General features: G+C 42.9%; 1 protein-coding gene across 1 annotated transcript in view; it reads right to left on the bottom strand.

Annotated features, from left to right (window-relative positions):
* Positions 1–23,336, bottom strand: part of kcnq3 (potassium voltage-gated channel, KQT-like subfamily, member 3) — a 312,879-nt gene that overhangs the window by 56,403 nt on the left and 233,140 nt on the right. Inside the window, exons 5-8 of the mRNA XM_080194945.1 lie at positions 19,825–19,968; positions 17,840–17,950; positions 11,494–11,589; positions 5,281–5,375 (exon numbers count right to left, since the gene is read on the bottom strand). Coding sequence (XP_080051071.1) covers positions 5,281–5,375; positions 11,494–11,589; positions 17,840–17,950; positions 19,825–19,968 — 446 coding nt within the window. The remainder of the gene's footprint in view (positions 1–5,280; positions 5,376–11,493; positions 11,590–17,839; positions 17,951–19,824; positions 19,969–23,336) is intronic.

Below are 23,336 nucleotides of genomic sequence, written 5' to 3'. Positions count from 1 at the left end.
TCTGAATCCCCACCATCAACATCCTGTGGATTACATTTGATGAGAAACATAACTGGGACCAGTCATATAAATACTGTGGATACAAAAGCAGGTCAGAGGTTGGAAGTTCTGCAGCAAGTAACTCATTTTCCGACTTCCCAAAGCCTGTCTACAGCTACAAAACTCAAGTCAGCAGTACGATGGAATACCCTCTGCTTGCCTGGATGGGCGCAGCTCCAACATTGCTCAAGAAGCTTGACAGTAGGGGAAATGATGGCCTAATGATATTTTCCTACACTATTAATCCAGAAACTCAGCTAATGTTCTGGAGACCTGATTTCCAATCCTACCACAATAGATAGTAAAATTTGAATTCAAGACAAAATATCTGGAATTAAGAATCTACTGATGATCATGAAACCATTGTCAATTGTTGGAAAAACTCCTCTCATTCACTAATGTCCTTTAGGGAACGAAATCTGTCATCTTTACCTGGACTGCCCTACATGTGACTCCAGAGCCACAGCAATGTGGTTGACTCTCAACTGCCTTCTGAGTGAGCAGCATGGTGGCACAGTGATTAGCACCACTGTCTCAGAGCGGCAGCGACCTGGGTTCGATTCCTGGCTTGGGTCACTGCCTGTGTGGAGTCTGCACGTTCTCTCTATGTCTGCATGGGTTTTCTTTGGGTTCTCCAGTTTCCTCCCACATTCCAAAAGATGTGCTAGTTAGGTGCATTGGCCATGCTTAAGAATGCAGCTCGCCACCACCATCTCAAGGGCAATTAGGGATGGGCAACAAATATTGGCCTTTCCAGTAAAGCCTACATCCCATGAATGAATAATCTAAAACCTCAAGCAAAAAGTAGCAACAGGATACTGTGTTCCCCAATGTTCCCAACAAGCTGCAGCTCACATAGACACTCAGAAACAGAAGGTTCACCACAGTCTCATTACACACTATCCCTTTTCAGATACCTTGCATTTATGGCTGTGTAATAAAAAAACGTAGAAATTAACAGTTCAACAATACCAATCAAATCATGAACAAATCACAAACAATGGGAAGTGCTCAGAGGGGACAGTGGTCCCTTCCATTGACACCATTCATCTTAATCCTATGCAGTAAGAAAACGGCACTAACCAATTGCCAAAACACTGCTTTGAAAAGCAAAGTATGTCAATTGTTTTGGGCACTCCAAGCAGCTTCAATCAGCCATTGCACCTCATTAGAGGATGATTCTTGTATTAATGTGTCTTTGAAAAGATGGTGACTTCAGTATTTTCCTGTGCTTTTATGATTTCCCTGACTTGGGTTCAGGGAGTCGCACCACCTCTGGTCTCCCCACAATGTCCCTAAAATTCTCTGACTGCTGTAAACCCTTCTTGTTGTTTGACTTGCTATTACCAGCCCGCGGGTTCGACCAGGAGCTAGGATTGGATGTCCAGGCTGCTGTCCGCTCTAGATGATGGTGGTACCACCCAGCAGCTTTCAGAGCTCCTGGCTGTTGTACATGGTGAACTGCAGATGGCAGAGGATGGCCATTGTGTAGAACCACATTTCCTGCCAGTTCCTGGATCGGGGCAACAGCGTAATTAGCTTTACAGAGCAGGCAATGTACACAGCCAGCTGGGAACTGAAAGCTGATTTGAGACAAAAATGTCTTAGTTTTCACTTGAGCTCTAGGAAGAGGCAACTATGCTTCTTAAGTATTTTGATTATGTCATTCATGGCACATAGCTGGGAAACTGCATTGACACCGACATGTCTGCTTTAAGTATATGGGGCTGGATGTACCTCGTCAATATGTCACGAGTAAAGAATACTGAAGTCTCCCTTTAATAAGATCTTTAATGAAAGACTGGAATATTCCTGGCCCTTAATCACTGTATAGAGGCAGTATACAAATACAGCACACTCCTATTGGAAAAATCAGAATCACACATCAACTCGGCATTAAACCTAATTTCCATTGATCAAACATTTAAATTTCATAAAACATATTAAGTGTTTATTCATTCACATCTCCAACAGTCATTCCAAGGTATGTCCACCCAGACTGCAGCTTGATTTCTTCAGCACTCATTGACTTCTCAAGCACTATCTTACTTGAGTCCCACTTCATTTTATCCCATACACGTATCTTCCCATTCCCTATAGCATTCATTTTATAATCCTCGTCCTACTTTTCAGACCCTTCACCATTCAAACACTTCCAACTGCACATGCCATCATACATCTTCCAATATTCAAACTGAGGTCTACTCAGCCACCAAATCTTCTTGCTCCATGCGTGGAGTATTCAGGCTTTATATACCTGCTTTTCTTCCTAGCTTCAAATCTTTACCCAAAGCTGCACATTCATCCTGATGGGCATTGCCCTAACCATTTCCCCTTCCTACTCTGGTCCTTTAACCAAATCCATTTCCACCTGCTATAATAATCTTGGGATAACTTGTTATGCGAAGCACACACAAATATAAGTTCCACCACAAATATAAACAGATTTTCATATGAAAGTAATTTAAAACAGATGCAAATGCATACATGATGTGCTAAAAAAATCAGTGCAGTGAGATGGGAGAAACGCCCTCACAAATTGTGATTCCAATGCAAACATAAGGCTTCAAACTTACAAAGAATAGAGGGGTTAGATTTTCCAGTCGCACTTGTCCCGGGATCGAAAATTCCTTCCTGAGGTCAATGGTTCTTTAATCATCCATCAAATTGTCTGCCCCACCCATGATGATTCTCACAGGACAGGAAATTCTACTCCATAATATTAGTTTTTAATTAGTGGGAACATTCTAGAATTGGATTGCAACTCACAGTGATTGTACAAAACACACAAAGAATTGTAAATTTGCTTACCTATTGTTCATTTGAGCATTTTTCATCCCTTATCATATTTCAAGCATTATCACAAACTGATGAACTAAACAGAATGGTGAGACTGTCCTTTGGAATATTATAATATTTCACTATCTACATGCTGTCCTTTGCCTCTTATTGATTTCTTAAGTAATAATTTTAATATATGTACTGGAATTAAGATGTACTGCTAAGTGTTCTAATGCATTCATGTGAACTTTCTTTTTGGTGAATTTAATGAAGAGGTTCATTAATAGATGAGGAAAACATGCCGATATGTCAATGAGCTAAATATCAATTTGCGCAGCACACTTTCAACCCACTGTGTCTGATTTATTTTTGTGCTGTTGGAAAATGGGGGAGGATCATAGAACAATACAGCACGGTACAGGCCCTTCAGGCCTCAGTGTTGTGCCTAGATCAGATATAACAAAAAAGGGAAACTCAACGATACATTAGAGAGAGGAGGAGATTAAATTGCGAAGATGTCATGGAAATAAAGGTAAAACGTGTGGAAATGACAGCAGTAAATGAACAAAGCATTGGTCCAGAGTAGGTGTCAATAGCAGAAAGTTAAAATCTCCCATTAAAATCATATTACTGATGCTACTTGCTTGTCTAATCTCTGTATTTATGGGTGGGAGGGAAGGGGGAGGGTGTCCTGTGTGCATTGGGGGCACCCCTCTCAAGATGTTACCCCACTTTGTTCCTTGCTGCTATTGCTCCTCATTACAGGCCTGCTTTTAATCCCATTAGTGCCACCACGGAGTTCTGGCATTGCTGTGTGACTGTTGGAGCTGGCTGGAAGCCCATGAGGGTGGCTCTTCCACACCAACTTGCAGCTTGATATCACTGCGGGGTTGGGGGGCGTTGCTTGTTGAGCTTTGGTCAATGTGTTACCAACTTTTCTACACCAAGTGCTCACTTCCCCAACCCCAAAAAATGCAGCCCAATCCTAGTCAACAGGTGTTCTGACAAAGGAAAGATACCAAATACAACATTTCCTTTCCTTTTTTTTAAGATGCTAATGGCCCTGCTGCATATTTCCAGCACTTTACGGCTTTCCGGTTGAGTGGGCTCTTACAAAATGGCACTGTTAGAGATCTTTGGATCTGTTTGCCTGTTGAAATCAGCAGCTTTTTGAGAATCTCAAGAGCCAAGTCACACAAGCAGAGAGGCGCAGATGGTTTGCATAATATAAAGGACTTCTGTACTCTGGAAAAGCTAATAAAAACCAATGCACGCCACTGGGGATATTAAAGGTGAAGTCCAGATTTATCAACAGCATTTTGTTTTCTGCATCTCGCTAACTGAACACAGAGATTGACTTTCTCCCGCAGCAGAGCTCACCAGATAAACGACAGCAAAACCACACCATTGTAAAAGCGGTTTAAGTTTCATGTTTTTCTGAGGTAACATTTAGACAGATGTTTACTTTGCCTAGTGTTCTAATTTTTACAGGTAAAATTCATGTTCAGACGTGGGAACTGTTTCACACAGATGCTAAGGAAAAAGCAGCTGGTCTAGAATTTCCTCAGGGATTTTCATAATCGTCTGGTGTAACATTAACAGCCACTTACCCCATTTCCCTAGGGTTTCTGCTGATGTTAGGGCAGGAGGGCTGGTGAACCCACATGGATATTTTGCATTGTTTTGCCTGGAAAGCAATTGCTGCCTAAGTGATCCTAAATGTATTGTTGAAATACGTTATTTTAGTGGAAATTGATTCCCCAGTGGCATTATTAAACAAATAACACAAAGCTCTCAGGTTTTCATTGCTTGCCAAAGACAATCTTAAATTGAAAAAACAAAATCAATTCAGATTATGGTATTATGGAATATTAATGTAGAATACAATTGTTCTTAACACAGGCAGCCGTATTGGCTGGGTATTAGATCCAATTCAACTCAAACAAGTTTTGCACTTATATCTAAGCAATTTAAAAAAATGAGGCTTTTTCTTTCCTTTTGCAAGAGTAATTTAAAAAAGGAATTACTATTAAATAAAACCAACTGTAAAGTTTCACAGCTCAGACACCTTATTCCGCGATTTTTAAAAAAAATTATGAGAATTCATGTTTGTGGCTTTGTAAGCTTAAAATTACTCAGAACGTTATAGTTGACAACATCAATTACAGTTGTGACAGACAATGAAAGTGTAACTCAAACAGAACAGTAATGGAAGTGTGGAAAATCAGTGACCCAAGTACCTACTTTTTCAGGTATTCAAGGCCTTCAAAACTGGCTTCCATGTTGCTACGCAAACTGAATTCTCACCAGGAGCATAATAACGCCATGCACACTAAAGTTTTAAGATAAATTATCAATTTGGGACGGGAATGAAAGTGAAAAAAGAAACAGAATAATAAATAAAAAAAGAGAATTGTGCATTTTTGTTCATAGAGTTGAACTGAGAAGCGGCATACATGCCTGAAGAATGGAATTGTTATGATAGTTTCGTAATATCTCCACGTGGCAATAAGATCGCTCCTGTTGAGGTTTGTGGCGTAAAACCTCCACGCAGCCTGCATCAAGAACAAAAGAAGGTTTTACAAAAGGTGACCCCCAATCAAAACAGATTTCTACACAAATTCTCCCTCATAGACATTAGAATTCAATGCAATCTGCCTTTAATCTCTCATATGGTAAACTGGGGCAGTTTTGAAATGGGACCCACATCAAATAGAGATTGGAAGAATAGAATCACTCAGGAATCAATCATCTCAGGAAACCCATGGCCAGTTGGTCTGTTTTTCCAGAGTAACATAAAGCAGGAAACATTGCTGACTATACAGAGGGAGTCCCCAGCTGACTTTTACCATTTAGTTTTAACCTGTCTACATCTTATACCCAGCCAGACACAGCCATTGAAGGTAAGTGTAGCTATTGAGGCAGGATAAACATATTGCAGGTTCCAGGGTCAATCCTTGTGCTGGCACTGGGTTACTGGGCGGAAGGTGAACACAGTTTTTGTTTAGTTCTTTCAAAACAAACATTTTAAAATGATAATTCAGGAAAACATTTTTATAATGGATCCATACATGGCAACCTCAGAAACCAATGCTGGCACAGACAAACACCTTCTGGGGAGAAAGGGTTGGAGCAGTGACTCCTATGATTTCTTCTAATAAAGAAAGTCACAGTGGCTTTGGGAACTATCTGGAAATTCAATACAAATCTTAAATGGGCATTTGCAACGAGGAGGATACAACAGGATAAAAACAAATTACTGCAGATGTTGGAATCTGAAACCAAAAGAGAAAATCCTTTTCCTTTGACTCCAATTGGCTTGGGAGGTACTGCTCACACTGTATACTGTTTATCTGCTGGGAGAATAAATTCCTCTCAGCTCTGGTTTACTTTAAATCTATTCTCTCATTGATTCATCAATGGGCAGTTATTCCAATTCTTTCCACTTCCCTAGGTTGGAATATGAGGGATCCAGCTGATGGCTCCAGTGGTTGGATGTATATACTGAAACTTTAATATCATTCCTGAGGTTTACGTCAGCAAGATTATCACATCAAACATTTGTTTGTCAGATCCTAAAGCACTGGTGCAGACCTCTTCAACTGTGTGTGTGTGTTTATGTATGTGTGTGTGTGTGTGTGTTTATGTATGTGTGTGTGTGTGTGTGTGTTATGTATGTGTGTGCATGAATATATGTGTGTGTGCATGTATATTTGTATGCATGCATATGTGTATGTTTATATATATATGTACATATGCACATGTATGCATGTTTGTATGTATAATTGTATGTGTGTATATATAATATATAAACATATCTATGTGTCTATTGTTTGTGCATTTTGTGTATCTAAGCATGCCTTTGCTGCACATATCTGTACGTTTGCATCTGTGTGTATGACTACACATACACAGATGCAACGTGTGTGTCTGTGTATACATGACCAATAATTGGAACATGGATGACAGTAAATCAAGTCTTACACACCATTTGTTATAAACTTTTAAATTGCAATGAAATTCAGTCCATGTTCAGGAATATAGAATCTTAGAATCACTGCAGTGGAGAAGGAGGCCATTCGGCCCATCGAGTCTGCACCGATCACAGTCCCACCCTGGCCCTTTTCCCGTAACCCCACATATTGACCCTGCTAACCTCCTTGACGACAAGGAGTGCTGGCAATTTAGCATTGCCAATCAAGTTAACCCGCATATCTTTAGACTGTGGGAGGAAACCAGAGCACTCAAAGGAAACCCCCGCAGACATGGGGAGAATGTGCAAACTCCACACAGACAGTGACCCGAGGTCAGAATTGAACCCAAATTGCTGGTGCTGTGAGGCAGCAGAGAAAACCATTGTGCCACTGTAAATATTAAAGTTCATTGAATATTTGTGGGTCCTTATCTTTAGGTAACTTTTTATGTTGATAAAATTATTAATGCAATGAGATTGTCAGAGCAGGTTTAGAATCTGTTTGCACCATCACTGAAGTGCTGGCAAACCAATACTTCCAACAGATCAATACTGCCACTAGCAGGATATTACTGGTATTACAAATCAAAATAAAGCATTGCAAACCTGGATAAACAAAAAATACACATTGGACTGGATTTCACAGGGGTGGGTGGCGCTTTGGTGCCTCCCATGCACTTCACTCCCCACCTCCTTCCCCACTCCCCATCCCCATCCCGTTTCCCTTGTTGCAAGAATTGCCCTGCAGCCATAATACATTACCTGTGGGTTGTATAGGCTAAGGGTGAGACTTGTGCCCCTTGAGCCAGTCCCTCAAATGCTATACTTCACTTTCTTCCTGCCTTTACAGAATTTAAAAAAGAACTGCCTGCCCAATTCCACCCATTTCCTACACCAACTGTGTTATGGCAGCATATTACCCACATCAATTGATCTGTTATTATTCATTTAAAAATGGTGGGCAAGCAGGCTGCTGATTTTAGTGCCTTCCCACCTACCATATTATTGAGGACAGCTGGGAGTGGGCAGGAAAGTGGTCGACTTGCCACTCCTTGGATGATACATGTTCCCCCCACCCTCCCACCCAACCTCCGATGGAGTTGTATAATGTGCCTATTAGGCCACAGCTAGAATACTGTGTGCAGTTCTGATCGTCACACCATAGAAAGGATGTCATTGCACTTGAAAAGGAGATTCAACGGGATGTTGCCTGGGATGGAGCATTTCAGCTATGAAGAGAGGCTGGACAGGCTGGGGTTGTTTTCCTTCCAGAAGAAAAGTCTGAAGGGGGGACCTGGTTGAGGTGTACAAGATTATGAGGGGCATAGATAGGATGGATAGGAAGAAACCTTTCCCCTCAGTAGAAAGATCAATAATCAGGGGGCATAGATTATGGTAAGGGGATCTGAGGGAAAGCTTTTTCATCCAAATGGGAATCTGGAACTCACTGCCTGAAAAGGGGTGGGAACCTCACAACATTTAAGAAGTAGTTAGATCAGCACTTGAAATGTCATAGCACACAAGACTACGGACTGAGGGCAAAAGAATGGGGTTAGAATTGATAGGTGCTTGATGGCCAGCACAGACACAATGGACCAAAGGGCCTCTCCCTGTGCCGTGAAACCTGACTTTATGACACCAGGCCAGTGGAGGGCTGTAGGTCAGACTTTAATGAGAAAGACAGGATGAAATATTTCTGATGCAGGATACAAACCACAACATCTTAACCTGTCTTTCTCTTTTCAGACAGGACTGCTGTGACTCTGGTAAACAAACTTATAACATTCAATGGCTGTGAATTTATTTCAAAATGCAAAACTGAGTGTTAAGAAGCCGTACTGAAAAGTAACATGGACACTGGAATCTTCCTATTTTCCTGTGTGTATCCACTGAAGCCTGAACCACACCAGGGAAACAGGTCTGTGTAAAAAGTTGGGTAACTCAGCCTCAGGGTAAGTCTGTGGGTTTGATTTTCATTTTCCTCAGTAAGAGAAGCAGAATTCCTTCTCCAAGCCCCACAAGGGTTTCAGAAATAGAAAATGCTGGAAAATCTCAGCAGGTCTGACAGCATCTGTGGAGAAAGAATAGAGTTAATGTTTCGAGTCTGGATGACCCTTCATCACAGCTAACACCAGATTCGAAACACCGGCTCTATTCTCTGCCAACAGATACTGTCAAAGCTGCTGAGATTTTCCAGCATTTTCTGTTTTTGTTTCCAATTCCACTATCTGCAGTAATTTGCGTTAACCCATCAGGGTTTCCCCTGCACCAGGCGTTCTCTTGACCAGGTTTCCCTGACTGGAGCATTACCTTGTACTGGTGACAGTACCATTGTGATCCCAATCGCAGCAGTGTGATACCAGATTTTAGAGAGTGATCAATGTTATTAGCTGATTGGATTAGGAAAATGGTAAACAGAATGTTTTTGATGCTGAGTCACTAAATTAGCCGGGACTGCTGGCTTTCCCTTGCCTTGTTACATTCACACCATGCAGTCTGAGTAATCCTTTAATGGAGAAAGGGCGAGGCGGGTACAATCCATTCTGTGGCTTTCACCCAAATTCCACAATTGACCAAGATGCACCCAACATAAAAACTGGTTTATGTATAAGGGGATAGATTACCCCTTCTGAGCCACACGACCTCTCAACAGCAAATCAAGCAGCTGAAAACTTATCAAAGATTCCTTCAAAATTGAATTTAATCTTTCATATTTCCCCACTTCTAATAATTCCAATGATGTTCTTGCTCCTAACTAGATTGAACACCCAATTGCTATAGGAGGCAATGTGTCAGGATGACATGAAGGACAGTGTGGAGAGTGGGAATGTGTCAGGATGACATGAAGGACAGTGTGGAGACTGGGAGTGTGTCAGGAAGATGCGAAGGACAGTGTGGAGAGTGGGAATGTGTGAGAATATATTGAAGGACAGTGTGGAGTAGAGAGTGGGAATGTGTTTTCTCTGGTTCGGTGGAGGTTGAGGGGAAATCTGATAGAAGTCTATAAAATTACGAGAAGCATAGGGTTGACAGTCAGAATCTTTTTCCCAGAGTTGAACTGTCTCATACCAGGGGAGCTTGCACTTAAGGTGAGGGGGGAAATTTCAAAGGAGATGTTTTTACACAGAGAGTGGTAGGTGGCTGAGGTGGTGACGCAGGAAGATGTGATAGAACATAGAACATAGAACATTACAGCGCGGAACAGGCCCTTCGGCCCACAATGTTGCGCCGACCAGTCTTATTTTTTAAAAAAAAACATTGACCCACTAATCTAAACCAATCCCTTTTCGTCCATAAACCTATCCACCAATCTCTTAAACGCCTCCAAACTAGGCGCATTTACAACTGCAGCAGGCAGGGCATTCCAGTCCCTCACCACCCTCTGGGTAAAGAACCTGCCCCTGACATCCGTCCTATAACTACCCCCCCTTAATTTAAAGCCATGCCCCCTCGTGCTAGATTTCTCCATCCGAGGAAACAGGCTATCACCATCCACCCTATCTAAACCTCTAATCATCTTATATGTTTCTATAAGATCCCCTCTTAGCCGCCTTCTTTCCAGTGAAAACAACCCCAAATCCCTCAGTCTCTCCTCATAGGACCTCCCCTGCATACCAGGCAACATCCTGGTAAACCTCCTCTGCACCCTCTCCAAAGCCTCCACATCCTTCCTGTAATGTGGGGACCAGAACTGCACACAGTACTCCAAGTGCGGCCGCACCAGAGTTGTGTACAGTTGCAACATGACGCTGCGACTCCTAAATTCAATCCCCCTACCAATAAACGCCAAGACACCGTACGCCTTCTTAACAACCTTATCTACTTGATTCCCAACTTTCAGGGATCTATGTACACATACACCTAGATCCCTCTGCTCCTCCACTCTATTCAAAGTCCTCCCGTTAGCCCTATACTCAACACATCTGTTATTCCTACCGAAATGGATTACCTCACACTTCTCCGCATTAAACTCCATCCGCCACCTCGCAGCCCAGCTCTGCAACCTGTCCAAGTCACCCTGCAAACTTCGACACCCTTCCTCACAATCTACCACACCTCCGACTTTGGTGTCATCAGCAAACTTACTAATCCACCCAACTATACCCTCATCCAGATCATTAATAATAAAGATTATTAATAAATCATTAATAAAGATTACAAACAGATAAAGATTACAAACAGATAGTGGCGTTTAAGTCTTTTAGGTAAGCAGATGAATATGAAAAAAAGAGGGATATGAACCAAGGAGAGGCAGAAGGGATTAGTTTAATTTGGCATCGTGTTCAACAAAGCTCGTGGGTCGGAAGGTCTGTTCCTGTGCTGTGCTGTTCTATGTACTAAGAGTTGTTGGAAATCTGGAATGCTCTATCTGAAAAGATAGCCAAGGCAGATTCCATCCTGAAGTTTCAAAGGGAGTTGGGTAGATACTTGTGGATGAGAAAATGACAGCACCACAGCCAAAAGCATGATTGCCCTTCAAAAGGCCAACAGTGATATGATGGGCCAAAGAGCCTCCCTTTGTGCTGTAACTTCCTGTGATTCTACGATAGGCGCAGTTTACCTCATGCCATTACAGCCACCAACAATGAAAAAAATCTGTCATTTCTGGATTAATACCATAGTCTTTCTTTTAGATGATTAAAATATTGATTTCAATTTCTTTTTAACTGTAACAGTTTTGTGGTACTGAACCATCAGACCTGGATCAAACTTGCTGCAGGATTTCTTCTTTTCTCAAAATGTTTTTGACGATGCTGCTCCTGAACTTTAAGAGCCAACCCAGAGCCAAGAATACCCTAATTAAAGAAAACATTATCAAACACGGCAAACAGAAAACCGATTGAAGCAAAAATCAATCTCACTTTTAGTAAGATGTTTCTGTCATTCTGTATTTATACAGAAGCTTAAATTATATGAAATATAATCACTAGTTTTATGCAATGTAACTGCAGCAATTATTATTTGCATCGCTTATATATTATTGAGGTAACAGGCACGAATTCATCATTAATTGACAATCATGAGATTAACAGGCATAGTAAAACATTCAAAGAGCTGAGGGTTAATTTTGATCGTCACTGCACGGGTGATAATGTAATGAAGCTGAACACTAAAGAAGTTACCCAATTCCACCATTTAAATAAGAACATAAGAACAAAAGAAATAGGAGCAGGAGTAGGCCATCTAGCCCTTCGAGCCGGCCCCGCCATTCAACAAGATCATGGCTGATCTGCCGTGGCTCAGTTCCACATTCCTGCCCTCTCCCCAGAACCCTTAATCGCCTCTCTTATCAAAAACCCATCAACCCGCGTCTTAAAAATATTTATCGAGGTAGCCTCCACCACTTCAACGGGCAGAGAATTCCAGAGATTCACCACCCTTTGAGTGAAGAAGTTCCTCCTCAACTCCGTTCTAAACCGCACCCCCCCTTATCTTGAGGCTGTGCCCCCTAGGCCTACTGTCCTTTCTGAGCGGGAAGAGTCTCTCCACCTCTATCCTATCCATCCCATTCATCATCTTATACGTCTCAATGAGATCTCCCCTCATTCTTCTAAACTCTAACGAGTACAAGCCTAGTTTATTCAGCCTCTCCTCATAGCTCAACCCCCTCAACTCCGGTATCAGCCTAGTAAACCTCCTCTGCCCTCCCTCCAAGGCCAAAATATCCATGCGTAAGTACGGTGCCCAAAACTGCACACAGTACTCCAGCTGCGGCCTCACCAATGCCCTATACAGCCGCAGCAAGACCTCCCTACTTTTATATTCAATCCCCCTCGCTATGAAGGCCAGCATCCCATTCGCCTTCCTGACCACCTGCTGCACCTGCAAGCTGGGTTTTTGCGACTCATGCACAAGGACCCCAAGGTCCCTCTGCACCGTCGCCTGCTGCAGTTTTTCGCCACGTAAGTAATAATCCTTCCTACCATTATTCCTACCAAAGTGGACCACCTTGCACTTGCCAACATTAAATTCCATTTGCCAGCTCCTGGCCCATTCGCCCAGCCTATCTAGATCCTTCTGTAGACTCTCCACACCCTCCGCACAATTTGCCGTTCCACCAATCTTGGCGTCATCAGCAAATTTCGACACCATACACTCGGTTCCCTCCTCCAGATCATCTATATAAATGGTAAATAGCTGAGGCCCCAGCACCGACCCCTGGGGCACTCCACTAGTCACCAACCGCCAATCCGAATAGCACCCTTTAACCCCCACTCTCTGCCTCCTATTTGACAACCAATCCTCTATCCACGCTAACACCCTACCCCCAACTCCATGCCCCCTTACCTTCTGCAATAACCTCTTGTGAGGTACCTTGTCAAACGCCTTCTGAAAATCAAGAAAGACCACATCCACCGGCTCTCCTCTATCCACTGCCCTAGACACATCCTCATAGAACTCCAGTAAATTTGTCAGACACGACTTCCCTTTAACGAAACCGTGCTGCGTCTGCTCTATCAAGCAATTCCCCTCAAGATGCCTCGCTATTTCCTCCTTGATGACGGATTCTAACATTTTACCTACAACAGACGTTAAACTAACTGGCCTATAATTCCTTGCCTTTTGCCTGGCACCCTTCTTAAACAACGGCGTAACATTAGCCGCTTTCCAATCTTCCGGCGCTTCCCCGGAATCCAGCGACGTCTGGAAAATAACCACCAAGGCATCCACTATACATCATGGCTGATCTATATCTCAGCTCCATTCACCCAACTTTGCCTCACATCCCCAGTTATCTCAACAAAAACCACACTTGATATCAAGCTTACAAATATCAATTGTTCCAGAATCCATAGCTTTAGGGGGAGAAAATTTCCCATTTCCACTCTCCTTCGTATGAACAAGTGTTTCCTGAATAGCTACTTGCTGTACCTGGCAAGGAGCAGTTATGTATATAACATTGAGGCAAAGGGGATAAGAAGAATATGGGGGGGAAAGCGGAATCTGGCTACAGCGCTGAATACCTGCCATAATCAATGAAAAGCAGAACAGGATCAAAGGGCTAAATGGCCTACTCCTTCTCCTATTTTCTATGTCTCTACGTCCTATTAAATCCTTCTATTATTTGTAATATTTAAATTAGTTGATCCCACAACCTTTTGAACTCAAAGGAATGCCCCCAAGTTCATAAAACCTTGCCTCATAATTTAACCCTTTAAGTTCCAATGCAGATGAAAGACTCACTCAGATAATTCTTGTAAAATATAAGGTGCTGCAAATATTTCGACAGGATGGAGCGCATATAGAAATGCAAAACATTTTTAATGAATACTTGAGTTCTAATTAATACTCTCTAGCTTATTATGCAATTAATGGTTCTCCACTGAATAATCTTACACAAGTTTCTCCTGCATTACTCCTCTGAATCCATCAGCAGTTTGTAATCTCAGTATTTCCACACAGGGGCGCTGTCAGGCAGCATTGTGAATTTGTATGTAACAAAGAGAAAAAGATGCAAATGCAGGAAATCTGGGGCAAAAACAGGAATGCAGGAAATACGCAGCAAACCAGCTGCATCCGAAAAAAAAAACACTTTTTGGACATTGGCCCAATGGAAAGTAAATGCCGCCCCTCTCCACCACCCATCCCCCCACCTAAACTCTCCTGAACGAGACAAAGCAGGTAGGAGAAGAATACTGAGAAATGAAGAGTCAGGAAGTAGTTAATGGGTTTAATGGGCAGCACGGACCTTCAGAAAGCTATAAGTAGTGAGATGATGAAAAGTCATTAAAAGACAGCATGGTGTGAAAACAGCTATTTATAAAATTTTAGATTATGCCTATATGACAAAAAAGCAAGGCTGAGAAAAGACTACTTGACTTATTAAAGCTCATTATTTCTACAAGGAATTCTCCCATTGTACCAATGTATTTTGAGTTCACCAATGATTTTGTCCACTAATCTGCTTAGCAGATTATTCTAAGTAGTGAGAATAGTTCTCCCTGATTTTAAGTGTATGTTCTGATCTTCTTTTCTTGCACGATTATTCTCACTTGCAGAACTGAACGAACAGACACTTCCTCCAATTAAATACTGGGAATCCTAATGAAGTCTGTGCAAAACTCCATTCCCCAGCTCCTGACTGTAACCCTCAACCTGGCAACTGTTTGAATCTAGAACAAAGAACGAGGAAAAGTGCAGCACAAAGAACACGTCCTTCAGCCCTCCAAGCTTGTGCCAATCTTGATGCCCTAACTAAGAAAAAATCTTCTGCCCTTCCTCAGCCCATATCCCTCTATTTCCTCCCCTATTCAAGTATCCATCCAGATGCCTCTTAAATGTTGCTAATGTGCCTTCTTCCACCACCTCCTCTGGGCGAGTGTTCCAGGCACCCACCAATCTCTGCGAGAAAAACTTCCCCTGCACATCTCCCTTAAACTTTCCCCCTCTCACCTTGAACCTGTGCACCCTTGTAATTCACACTTCCACCCCATCTATGCCTCTCATAATTTGTAGACCTCTACCAGGTCTCCTCTCAGCCTCCATCTTTCCACTGAAAACAGTCCAAGTTTATTCCATCTCTCCTCATAGCCAACATCCTTGAAACTAGGCAACATCCTGGTTAACCTTCTTTACACTCTCTCCAAAACTTCCACGTCCTTCTGGTAGCGTGGTGACCAGAACGGCACACAATACTCCAAATGCAGCCTAACCAAGGTTTTATATAGCTGCAACATGATTTCCCAGCTCCTATACTCAGTGCCTTGGCTGATGAAGGCAAGCATGCCATATGCCTTCTTAATCACCTTGGCCACCTGTGTTGCCACTTGAAGGGAACTGTAGACCTGCCATGGCCACATCCCTCCGTTATGTTAATATTCCTAAAGATTCTGCCATTTACAGTATAATTCACACCTAAATTTGATCCTCCAGAATGCATCACCTCGCATTTGTCCAGATTAACTCCAGCTGCCATTTCTGTGCCCAAGTATCCAATCTACCTATATCCTGTTGTATCCTCAGACAATCCCCAGCACATTCAGCAACTCCACCAATCTTCATGCCGTCTACAAACTTAGTAATCAAACCATCCACATTTTCTTCCAGGTCACTTGTACATACTCCAACAACAGAGGTCCCAGCACTGATCCCTGTGGAACACCCATAGCTACAGATCTCCATTGTGAAAAACACCTTTCCACTGGTACTCTCTGTCTTCCATAACCAAGCCAGTTCTGTGTCCATCCACCAGTCGGCCACAAGGGAGCTCATCAAACACCTTACTAAAGTCCAGATAAACTACATCCACAGCACTTCTCTCATGAATATTCTTTGTCATCTCTTCAAAAAAATTCAATCAAGTTGATGAGACTTGATTTTCCCTGTACAAAACCATGCTGCCTGTCACTAACCAATCCATTTTCCTCTAAATGTGCACACATTCTGTCCCTCAGTATCTTCTCCAAAAGCTTCCCCACCATTGATTCAGACTTACTGGCCTATAATTTGCTGGATTACTCCTTTTAATCAAGGGAACGACATTGTCTATTCTCCAGTCCTCTGGAACATTCTCCAATCCTCTAAACCAAAGTTTTTGCAACCTTGTCTTATTTAACTCTGATATGAGCTTCTGACCATACATTCTTGCTATCACTGAGACCTCCCTTTCCTAACTCACTAACATTGCCCAACTTGCCTCCACCTCATCTGGTTCACACTTGAAAATTTCATCCATGCCTTTGTCATCTGTAGGCTTGATGATTCCTTGGCTGCTCTCCTATATTCTACCTTCCTTAAACTTGAGGTCATCACAAAGTCTACTACACATGTTCTTACTGTGTTCACTGACATTACATTGACCTTATACTGACCTTACATTGGCTCCTGATCGAACAACCTCGTGATTTTAAAATTCTGACTCTTGTTCTCAAATCCCTCCATTGCCTTTTCCTTCCCTATCACTTTAATCTCCTCCAGCTCCACAACCTTCAGAGATATATTTGCTAATCTAATTCCGGCCTCTTGACCATTTCCAATTTTAACTGTTCTACCATTGGCTTCAGTTGCTTAGGCTCCAGAATACTCTGCCTACACCTCTCTGCCTCTCCACCTCACTTTCTTCCTTTACGATTCTCCTTAAATCCTTCCTCTTTGACCAAGAAATTGGTTACCTGACTGATTATTTCCTAATGTGTCAGTGTCACGTTTTGTTTTTCAATGCTCCTGTGAAGCATCTTGGGTAATTTTATTATGTTATAGGTCCTATATAGGGAGATTCACTAGGTTGATTCTGGGATTGAGAGGGTTGGCTTATGAGGAGAGACTGAGTAGACTGGGGCTATACTCATTGGAATTCAGAAGAATGAGGGAAGGTCTTATAGAAACATATACGATTATGGAAGGAATAAACAAGATAGAAGCAGGGAAGTTGTTTCCACTGGTGGGTGAAACTAGAACTAGGGGGCATAGCCTCAAAATAAGGGGAAGCAAATTTAGGACTGAGTTGAGGAGGAACTTCTTCACACAAAGGGTTGGGAATCTGGAATTCCCTGCCCAGTGAAGCAGTTGAGGCTACCTCACTGAATGTTTTAAAGGCAAAGATAGATACATTTTTGAAAAGTAGAGGAATTAAGGGTTATGGTGAGCGGGTGGGTAAGTGGAGCTGAGTCCACAAAAAGATCAGCCATGATCTTACTGAATGGTGGAGCAGGCTTGAGGGCCAGATGGCCTACTCCTGCTCCTAGATCTTATGTTCTTATATAAATACAGGTTGTACTTGATACTTTGAGATAATAACCTCACTTTCTTTATGTATATAACAATTTATATCTTGCTGAATTTGTCTTTGAAACACTTTTTAGATGCTGCAGGACAGAGCTACTCAAACCTACATGGATCATCTCATTTATGTGGCATCAGTTTCTGTACCCTTCCTCATTCTTGTATGTCTCTCATGTGTACAAACAAGGTGATATGTCCACACCTATTTTTTGGATTTGTTCTTAAATTTGTGTGGGGAGAGGTCAATTAGGACCATAATGCAAATTGAAATTTTTTTATAGTTCAACATGAAATGATAGTAAAACCAGGTACCGTCGTACTTACAGCTGGCAACGCAAAAAATGAAACTCCCACAAGAGCAAACATTGCAGCTAGAAGACGACCTGCCCAAGTCTTTGGTGTCTTGTCACCGTAGCCAATTGTAGTCAGTGTAATCTGTACAAAGAGAAGCAAAGTTAAACAACCACATACAGATTGTTCCGGATTTCTGTTGTAGAAAAGCAGCTGTGTTAACTACAGCAATCTCTGCTAGGATGAAGGGGAAAAAGCACAGATCCTGGTGAACAGGAAATGCAGGAACAACAGAAAAGGAAAGGCAAAGCATGGTCACTGAGAACTTACATTTTCCTAAACTTCTGCTGTCCTCATTTTCAATGGCCTAGTTTTACATCTTGCAATCAAAAACCCATCCCACATAGCTGACCACTGTAAGATAATGATAAGCACCTCTCCCCTCTGTTTTACCTCTTTCCTATTGGGCCATCTTGCAAAGTGATGGGTATGATGCTTGATGTGGCAGAGCTTTGATTGGCCGATGTTCATTATATTGATATTCTTCTTGAAGTGTGGTGCTCAGCTCGACCAATACTCCAGATACAATCTAGCCGAAGGCTTATACAATTGTTGCATAGCTTCCATCCCTCTGTATTCTAATTCCCATTGTATTAACACTCTATTAACCTTTTGTGCCCATTCTCTAGCTTTTAGTATTTCTTTGTTCCTGCTTGCCTAAATCTCTCTGCTTTTTCATAGTTCCTGGCTTCTTTTTAGAAGAGTACTATCTGTCTTTCTTAGGTTCCAAGTGAATGCCTCACATCGCTCACATTCAACTAACTGTAGCTGCCACAGCTTGTCCATCTACTTAATCTATTTCCCTTATAATCTGTTTGCTCTTATTGACACTATGCAGGATTTTGCAGGAATTGCATGAAAAGATTCACTCATTTTCTCTCCTGTAGAACAAATAAATACAGTGGCAATTCTGCATTGTGCATGGCTGTAGTTAGGCTGCAGCTGAACTGTTTGGTTCAGGATAAGACACCCCATTGTAGGAAGAGTGTAAGAGCAAAAGGAGAGGCATGACATATATTCGGTTAGATGGCAATAAAATGAAAATCGAGAAAACAGAACATTTGCTCTACAGCTGAGGAAATTCAGAAATGGACTGATCGAGGTTTCCATGATTATAAAGGAATTAACATACCGTTAATATCCATTGGTCAGTAAGGTAGTAATGAGGAAATCCCTTCCCAACAGCATTGCACATGTCCAAAGACCACATGGGCTGCAACACTCCAAAAAGGAGGTTCACCTTCAGCTTCTTACAGGCAGTTAGCAATGGGCTGGTCTTATCCAAGATACCTACATCCCATAAATACATTTTTAAACAGCTAAGATAATCACAGAAAGGATTTGGGTTAGCGGACTATGTGCTAAGTTATTCGTGTGAGGTAAGTACTCAGGGAGGGGAAGGGGGAGAAGGCCTGAATTTCCTCTGCCCCTGCTCCTGGCCAAGGAAGATTTTAAAAAAACTTATTTTGCTCATTCCTTCTGGTCGTGGCTGTTGTTTGTATTGATCTTTCCCAATGATGTCATTGAAGGCCAATCTGCATATTAAAAGAGGACCCGAATGGTTTCACCATTCTGTATCATACTAATGTTCTATGTTCACTTTATGCTATTATCCCAATTCCCCTTTCTAAAGCAAAATTGTATAACGATGTAGAAAATAACCTGACTGGGCCAGAATCTACCTTTGGAAATTTATGAATTTCTGTTAATTTACAAGGCTCGATCTTACAAGATTAAAATCACTTACATTTCAAAGCATTGATCAAAAAATGCAAACAATTATATTTAACTGAGTTTTCCTCCATTCTAGGTGTTAACTCAATAATGGTTCAGGTTACAGTGTTTAATACTAGTAAACACATGATTGGCTATCCCAGAAGGTTTTGCAGGCTGCAATCCCATAAAGCCCCAGTACACCTCCAGGGGCCTGACTGAATAGTATTACTGACAGTACTTACCAAACCCCACCACAGTGCATCTGCATACGTATTAAAGTCCTGGGTGCTGTTTCTAGCATCATTATCATCTTTCTCAACAAGGTAAACAAGAAACGAGGCCAGAATGAGTGACAGAAATCCAATGTACCAGGCAGTGATGAGTTCCTGATCAACATGGAAAAGATCTATTAGTTCATTCAAAGATCAGATACACAATGCCCCACTCTACTGTAGGTGCCGCACTTGACTGTAGGTGCCATCTTGAATTAATATGATGCCAATCCACTCATAGAAACATAGAAACTAGGAATAGGACAAGACTATTCTGCCCTTCGAGTCTGCTCCACCATTCAGTATGGTCATAGCTGATCCTCAATTTCAATGCCATTTTCCTGCTTTCTCCCCATATCCCTTGATATTATTAAAATCTAAAAAATTCTCTTTCTTGAATATATTCAGCAACTTGGCCTCCACAGCTTTCTGTGGTAGTGAATTCCATTGGTTCACTACACTCTGAGTGAAGAAATCTTGCCCTTATCTCAGCCCTAAATGGTCTACCCCATATCCTGAGATTGTGGCCGAAAGTTTACCATTCCACCTGCCACAGGAATTGGAGTGGGTGGGGGTGGGGCTGAACATGGAAAGGTCAGTTGACCTTGGGAGGGATTTTACAGTTTTGGGACAAGTGAGGCCATAAAAACATGCCCTGTATCTCAGGCTCTAGATTCCCCAACCAGGGAAAGCATCCTTCCTGCATCTAGTCTGTCCGGCTGTGTTAGAACGTTACACGTTTCAATCAGATCTCCTCTCAGCCTTCTAAACTCAAGAGAATACTGGCCCAATCTCTCCTGATGTGGGTATGCCGGCGTTGGACTGGGGTAAACACAGTAAAAAGACTGACAACACCAGGTTTTAGTCCAACCGATTTATTTGATAGTAAACGCACAAGCTTTTGGGTTAGTCCCTTCGTCAGGTGAATGGAGAGTTCTGGCCTCAGACAGAGCATATAAAGCACAGACAGTTTAGAGATTACTGATTAGAATGCGAATCCTTACACCTAACCTGCTGTTCAAGTCCTGAAGTGGCTGACAATGTGTGTGGAAGGAGCACTGATCACAGGTTAAACTGTGTTTACCCCAGTCCAACGCCGGCATATCCACATCATGACTACTATCGACACCGCAAACTGCCGGATCCAAGTAGAGAGGATCTCCAAGAAGATTGCGCATATCGACACAGACATCAAGCTTTTACAGAGATGCAAGAAAGCAGATAAGATACCAAAAGGACTACAGATCACGAACCCACTCAGGGCAACCTATAACACAGACTACGCTGAGAGACTTTGCCGTCGCACCTCTCTCACACTCCTCAACCACCTCATACACCAGCTTTACAGCAAATGCCACACCCTGGAAACTAAAATGGAATACATATTCTCAACTTGTACTCAGGATGCAGACCAACTGCGAAACTCTGCCAAGCAGATGAGACAAAGAAACTACACCACCTACATGCACACCAAGAACAGGAAACTTGAGAAACTCGGCATCACCGCCAGCAACAACCAAGCCTCCCCCGGCACCACAGTAGAAAACAGCACTACCGCAGGGAGGTCTATTGTCAACTTGTCGGACTACACACTTCAACCAGATGAAATCGAAGTTCTCAGCCGAGGGCTCAATTTCTGCCCCACCACCAAAATGGACCCCATCAGTCTCGCAGCGGACACAGAGGAATTCATCAGGCGAATGAGGCTGCGGGAGTTCTTCCACAAACCCCAAGAGGCCTACAGCGAACACAATGAGACAGCCGATGAACCAGAACAGCCGACAGAGAGATCCGCAGTGCAACAACCTAAGAGGAAGGAATCCAATTGGACTCCTCCGGAAGGCCGCTGCCCTCGACTGGACTTGTATGCCCAAACCATCAGGAGGTGCGTTAACACCAGATTCATCAGCCGCACTCACAAGACAGCCCCAAACATCACCCGAGCACAACGCAACGCCATCCACGCTCTCAAGACCAACCGCAACATTTGTCATCAAACCAGCAAAGGAGGGGCCATCGTCATACTGAACAGAACGGATTACTGTAAAGAAGTGTACCAACAACTAAACAATGAGGAACACCACAGACAGTTACCCACAGATCCAACCAAAGAACACACTCGTCAACTCAACAATCTGATCAAGACCTTTGATCCGGACCTTCAGAGCACCCTCCGTGCTCTCATTCCACGTACTCCCCGCATTGGAGATCTCTACTGCCTCCCAAAGATACACAAGGCAAACACACCTGGCCGTCCCATCGTATCGGGCAATGGGACTCTGCGTGAGAACCTCTCCGGCTACGTCGAGGACATCCTGAAACCCATTGTACAAAGAACCCCCAGCTTTTGTCGCGACACTACGGACTTCCTACAGAAACTCAGCACACATGGAGCAGTTGAACCAGGGACACTCCTCGTCACAATGGATGTCTCGGCACTCTACACCAACATCCCCCACAACGATGGCATTGCTGCAACTGCCTCAGTACTCAATGCTGACAACTGCCAGTTTCCAGATGCAATTTTACAACTCATCCGCTTTATCCTGGACCACAATGTCTTCACCTTCAACAACCAGTTTTTCGTCCAGATGCACGGAACAGCCATGGGGACCAAATTTGCACCTCAATATGCCAACATCTTCATGCACAGGTTCGAACAAGACTTCTTCACTGCACCGAATCTTCAACTGATGCTATACACTAGATACATCAATGACATTTTCTTCCTTTGGCCTCATGGTGAACAATCACTGAAACAACTATATGATGATATCAACAAATTCCACCCCACCATCAGACTCACCATGGACTATTCCCCAGAATCAGTTGCATTCTTGGACACACGCATCTCCATCAAGGATGGTCACCTCAGCACCTCACTGTACCGCAAGCCCACAGACAATCTCACAATGCTCCACTTCTCCAGCTTCCACCCTAAACGTGTTAAAGAAGCCATTCCCTATGGACAAGCCCTCCGTATACACAGGATTTGCTCAGATGAGGAGGATCGTGACAGACACCTCCAGACGCTGAAAGATGCCCTCATAAGAGCAGGATATGGCGCTCGACTCATAGATCGACAGTTCCGATGCGCCACAGTGAAAAACCGCACCGATCTCCTCAGAAGACAAACACGGGACACAGTGGACAGAGTACCCTTCGTCATCCAGTACTTCCCTGGAGCGGAGAAGCTACGACATCTTCTCTGGAGTCTTCAACATATCATTGATGAAGACGAACATCTCGTCAGGGCCGTCCCCACACCCCTACTTCTTGCCTTAGACAACCACGCAACCTCAAACAGACCATTGTTCGCAGCAAACTACCCAGCCTTCAGGAGAACAGTGACCACAATACCACACAACCTTGCCACAGCAACCTCTGCAAGACATGCCGGATCATCGACATGGATACCATCATCACATGTGAGAATACCATCCACCAGGTACACGGTAAATACTCTTGCAACTCGGCCAACA

This window comes from Carcharhinus amblyrhynchos, chromosome 8 (genome assembly GCF_965287045.1).
Source record: "Carcharhinus amblyrhynchos chromosome 8, sCarAmb.v2.hapA, whole genome shotgun sequence".
Lineage (NCBI taxonomy): Eukaryota > Metazoa > Chordata > Chondrichthyes > Carcharhiniformes > Carcharhinidae > Carcharhinus > Carcharhinus amblyrhynchos.
Note: the sequence above shows the minus strand (reverse complement) of the source record. Positions and strands in the feature narration are given on the sequence as shown.